This window comes from Portunus trituberculatus, chromosome 23 (assembly GCF_017591435.1).
Source record: "Portunus trituberculatus isolate SZX2019 chromosome 23, ASM1759143v1, whole genome shotgun sequence".
NCBI lineage: Eukaryota > Metazoa > Arthropoda > Malacostraca > Decapoda > Portunidae > Portunus > Portunus trituberculatus.
Window position 1 is genome coordinate 2,539,292 of NC_059277.1, and position 5,412 is coordinate 2,544,703.

The window sequence follows — 5,412 nt, forward strand, 5'->3', positions numbered from 1 at the left end:
GCGTCGGTCTTTTCATGAAGTGTGAGGAAAAGGTTGTTTGTAGCCGCTGTGTCAACAAACCTAAATTAATACTACTACAGTTGGAAGGTTTTGTGTTTCGCTCTTTAATTAGTGCACGATTTATGGCGCTTTGCTCACTCTGTCTTTAATATTGGCTGCTAAATATTCTCTTACGTATAAATGAGAACGTGTAAGAGACGAGACCAACCTCGGAGACTTCTTATAATCCTCCTTCCATACTTTTTTTTTCTTTCTGCTATCAAGGAGACAGCTGCTAAATATTTTGCTTATTGCGAGTGATGAATTGTAATATAGATAAAGAGAAGACGAGGAGGCGGAGAGCAAGCACGTTCAGAATTTTCCTTGGATAATTATTTTTTTCTTAGTATCTCGGAGGTTTTGATCTGTGTGTCTACGTTCAAATGATAAATCACCTCAAAACAAAGAGACAAAAGGAGAGAGAAGGCATGAAGGGTCTTTGAGAGCTTTCGTTATACAATATCTTTTATTTTTATATAGTATGTATATCTAAGAGGCATTGGTCCCGTGCAGCTTGTGTTAGGCGTCGTAGAGAAAGCAACACAACTCAACACTTTCATTTATCACTGAATCTCAGCAACTGGGCGGTAGTAACAGCTGCATCGGCCTCTAGAACAAGGCTCTCGTTTAGCTGGCCGAGTGACTGATAGCGGGCTGGTACATTGCCTCCGCTAGTGTGAGATACACCACAGTGCGGCTCTCCCTTGCATCTCAGTGTGCGCCTCTCACACACCCACGGCCCGGCGAGGAGTGATTCACCACGGCGGGAGCTGATGCCAGGGGAATGGAAGTCGTTGTTCGCTATAACAACCCGGGGACGTGTTCACTCACACAGACAAACCTTGTCCTCGCTCCCTCTCTTTCTCTCTTTCTTTCTCTCTCTCATTCTCTCTTTCTCGCTCATGATGTGTAAGGAAGAATGAAGGAAGACACGGTAGTTTTTAAGGAGTATTACGGGGAGAAAACTAACCTGTGCAAACAATGCCTGTCGGGTTGAGAATTGGAGGAGGAGGAGGCGGAGGCGGCGTTCACAGCGGAGACGAGTCACGGAGGTTCCAGGCTGCTGTGCGCTGGAAGTGGGCGGGGCTTGGATGGCACCTCTGGAAGGGGGATTTTTATGGCCGTCACCTCATCCTTTTGGCCAAGTTAATGTGGCCTCCTCACTACGGCTTGTTCTAAAATTTACTTCACGTGTCCAGTGACGGTTTTGAGGCGGGGAGGGAGGGAGGCCGCCCTGCCTGTCAGTCAAGACGTGGTGGCCCAATTGTTTTTTTCTGAAGATGTTGCGAGCCGCCATGGATTCAGAGGCAGCACTTCCCGCGCTTTCCTGAAATGGAGTGTTTGAGGAGGTGTGTGGCCGCCGCCCCTCGCCGCCCTGCACGCCCGCCATCACGTCTAGTTCAAGACTGGATGTGATCAAGGAGAGAGCTTCTGCGAGCCCAGCTGCCCCCGTGGACTTTATTACGCCGGATTTGTTAAAACCGCTGTGTAAACCTGTTTGGTGGTCCCTCCGTGTTTTCTCAGTCTCCCTTCCTTCCCTCTCGTCCTCTCCAGCCCCCCTCCCGCAGCCCCCCGCAGCCACCGTGTTTGGATAACTTTTATTGAGCTGGAGCTAATCTCTTTAGGCTGGATTATCGTCCCGGGCGGAGGGGTTAGAAGTGTTGGCGCCAAATTACCCTCTGAGACTTGGGAATTGTCCCCTCAGATTAAAGGGGGAAAATTGCGAGGGGCAGGACCCAGTAATTTGCTCCCCTGAGTTACCAATCATACGATATCAAAGGGCGGAGTCTAGAACCATAACTCAGGCGAGGCGGGCGGGGAGTGGTCTGTGGGCACCAGGCGCGGCCACTCACCAGGAAGAAGTGAAGAAGCCGCGCCGCCATTGGTCCTATGAATGGTGGGAGGGGCTTAAGTACAATATGGCGAAGGATTGAACTTGGCTGAAAGTAAATTTTCCTAGACTTTAAGATCGTTCAGTCGGCCTTTGGAGCGGAACCAGAGAGTAGCTCGCCGCGGCGGTGGCCGTTTGTTGACTCAGTAGCCGCGACTAATTCTTGCGGTGTTTGGAGTAGCAACACGACTGTTTGCTTTAGGATTGTTGGAATCATAAGAAAAGAGACTGTCGATGTGTTTTCGCTATTCTAATCAATCCGCGAGCCAAGAAATCTCAGCGACACGAAAGATAACGAAGGTGGACTGATTTGTATTCTGTACTTGGCCGCCGCAGTACATTCATCGGTCTGTGACTGAGACCGGGAAGTGTGGAGGACAGATAAGACAGGATTACACCTCGTAGACACCCGCCGCCCACGCCCAGACCAGAATCCCCTATCTCCCGCCCAGTCCTGTCCGCCGACTCCTTCCTGCTACCCGCTGCTGCCCACACTGTCGCCCGCCACACAACAAGGAGTGGTGGGGGTGTGTAGTGCCCGCCTTGTGCTCTGTGTCGCCGGCGGTAGTGTAGCAGGTGAAGTGAAAATAGCAAGGAGGGTGAGTGGGTGAGGCGTCGCGGTGGTGGTGACGGCGGCGTGAGGCCCGGGAGGGTGTGCGTTGTGTGTGTGGTGCCGCCCGAACCTCCGCTCCGCTCGCCCGTCACTCCGTCCCGCCGCGCCCCGCGTCCTCGGCCTCCCTTCGCCGCATCCTGCATCGCTGCTTCTTCTCTGTCTTAAATTTTCGTCAGGAGGACAGTCCCAGGGTCTACCTCGTCAGAGGTAGACCCAGAATGCTGTGTAGCCATGTGTGATCAGTGGTCAGCTTACCCCGTCAAAATGCACACTTTGTTCGGGGACCAGCAGTCTTACTACCGTCATGCGGCCGCCACCTACCCGCCGGCGGCGCTGCAGCAAATGTCCTCCATGGCTCCCAATGCCTACTGTTATGACGGGTACAGTGCTATGAGCCGCTACCATCCCTATGGCTACACCACACAGCAGCACACCCCTCCCAAGGACATGGTGAAGCCGCCCTACTCGTACATCGCTCTCATTACCATGGCCATCCAAAACAACCCCGAGCAGCGCGTCACTCTGAACGGCATCTACCAGTTCATCATGGAGAGGTTTCCTTACTATCGGGAGAACAAGCAGGGGTGGCAGAACTCCATTCGCCACAACCTGAGTCTCAACGAATGTTTCGTCAAGATCCCCCGTGACGACAAGAAGCCTGGTAAGGGGTCTTACTGGACGCTGGACCCTGAGGCCAGGAACATGTTCGACAACGGCTCCTACCTGCGGCGCCGGAAAAGATTCAAGAAGAAGGACGCCAACCGGGAGAAGGAGGAGGCCATCAAGAGGCAGCAGGAACAGCAGCAACCGCAGCACACACCCACAGGCGTGGAGGGAGACCAGCGGGCACAGCAGCCAGACCCTGTGGCCCTCACGCAACACAACCAGCAGCAGCAGCAACAACAACAACAGCAACAAGCTGCTGCTCGACCTCCTCAGCCGCAGCAGCAGCAGCCCCAGCAGACTGGAGCAGGACCTCAGCACCCGCAGGCCGTGCCGGTGGTGGGCGGGCCGCAAGAAGGGGAGGGGGTGCAGGCGGGGAGTGGAACCCCTATCTCGCCTCTCTGTCAGCCCAAGACAGAGCCTCAGGACTCCCCAGAGCTTCCAGCGGCCTGCCTGCCCGAGGTTAAGGCCTCCGCTCACACTCCGCCCCTGCACGCCACACACACACGCCGCCCCTTCACACTCAGACCCATACACCGCCCCTACACGCCCACGCCCACTTGGCCTCTACTCTTCCCACCACCTCCGCCAATGGAGGTGGTCATGAAGGATCTTACCTGGACGTTGGCTCTTCCTTCAGCGTGGACTCCCTGGTGCCAGGGTCTAGGGAAGGGGTGGGGCGCGAGACCAGTCCCACGGCGTTGCTGACGGAGGCACAGCAGCAGCAGTATCGCTCCAACATGTACTACGACACGATGGGCTACTGCCAGTACGGAGACTCACGCGCCTCCTCCGTATTCCCGACGCCCACTTCCGACGAGATGACGGCCTGCGGCAGCGCGGCCATGAACGGCAGCAGCCCCGTGGTTGGGGGCATGAGCATGCAGGCGGCGGCGGCGGCGGCGGCTTATTCTCGTTCCCACGGTTCGTGGTACTCCCAGCCACTGGAGACAGCCGGTAGTGGCGGCGGCGTGGACGGCGGCTTCCCCAACGTGCGTGAAATGTTTGAGTCGCAGCGACTCTTGACCAACCCCTCCTGCCAGCTGGGCTTCCGCGCCTCCTACAAATACCCGGCTTACTACGACGACGCGGCTAAATACTGAGCTCGCCGCAACGCGAGCCGATGCTTCCCAGGGGCTCATCTGGAGCACACCTCGCCTGCAGCGCGCCCACAGGGGCAGCAGCGTGGGTGTGAATGGGCAGCTGGCGGCGGCCGCTGGGTGGGGGAGGTCGCCGGCCGTCTCGAGTGAAACCAAAGAGGGCAAGACGTTGTGGTGTTGCCGCTGTTGTCGCCGTCGCCGCCGGGCACGCCCTCACCGCGCCGAGTGGGCTGGAGTGCGTGTCGCCCATAGTGAGCGGGTACGGGCGTGGCCTCGCGGCTCCCGTCACCCCTGTGTGTGTGTGTCGCCACAAACGTGCAGTACACGCGCCTTCAGCTGTGTACCTACGTATAGACGAATTCATGTACGTATAGACTCCATGTACGCATAGAATTCCCATGTGTGCGAGTATTGGCAAATCAGTGTACATCTAGGACAGACCGATGTGTATATCTTCATAATATTTAAATCTGTAACATACGCATAATATATATGCGATTTTTGTTACATCCATAGTTTCATTTGCAACCCCTATTGTGTCACAACCTCCGCCCGGGAGCGAGGCGGCGCCCTCGCCCCGGCCAGTGAGGGGCAGTGCTGGTGGGCCGCTGCATAAAAAAAAAAAAAAAAAAATTTCAGATGTCATTACTTTGTCCATACAAATTGTTCCTTATTTTCTCAGCCGTCAGGTTTCCTCCAGTGACAATCCGCGGCCCTCCAGCACTCCTCCCTCCCATCTGCGGTGCGCCCTCCGCCAAACACAACAATAAATCACAAACACACTCCACTGACACACTAAATATCCTCCGTAATTCATGTGTTTTGCTCAGTACACTAACGTGTCTGGTTATCGAAGTGGAAAAATAATGCTCTGGATCGGATCAGTCTGAATGTTTTATTTGTTTTGTATTTAAAGTCAGTGAAGTGTTGAATGCTGAGTGTTGAGTCAAGGCTGTGCAGCGGCGCGAGGGCGAGCCGGTGAGTCACTGAGTCAAGTGTCTGATTTTGACATGAACACCGTGATTCTGGAAACGCTGACAACAGCAGCTCTAATAGTAATGATGATGGTGATAATTATAATAATAATATCAATAACATCAGCAATA

At 54.7% G+C, this 5,412-nt stretch overlaps 1 protein-coding gene across 1 annotated transcript; it reads left to right on the forward strand.

Annotated features, from left to right (window-relative positions):
• Nucleotides 1–713: 713 nt before the first annotated feature.
• LOC123507706 (forkhead box C1-B-like) lies at nt 714–4,813 on the forward strand. Its single transcript, XM_045260848.1, is given in 2 exon segments — nt 714–3,699; nt 3,702–4,813. Coding segments are annotated over 2 exon segments (1,533 nt in total). The 5' UTR covers nt 714–2,774; the 3' UTR covers nt 4,310–4,813.
• The last annotated feature ends 599 nt before the right edge of the window (nt 4,814–5,412 follow it).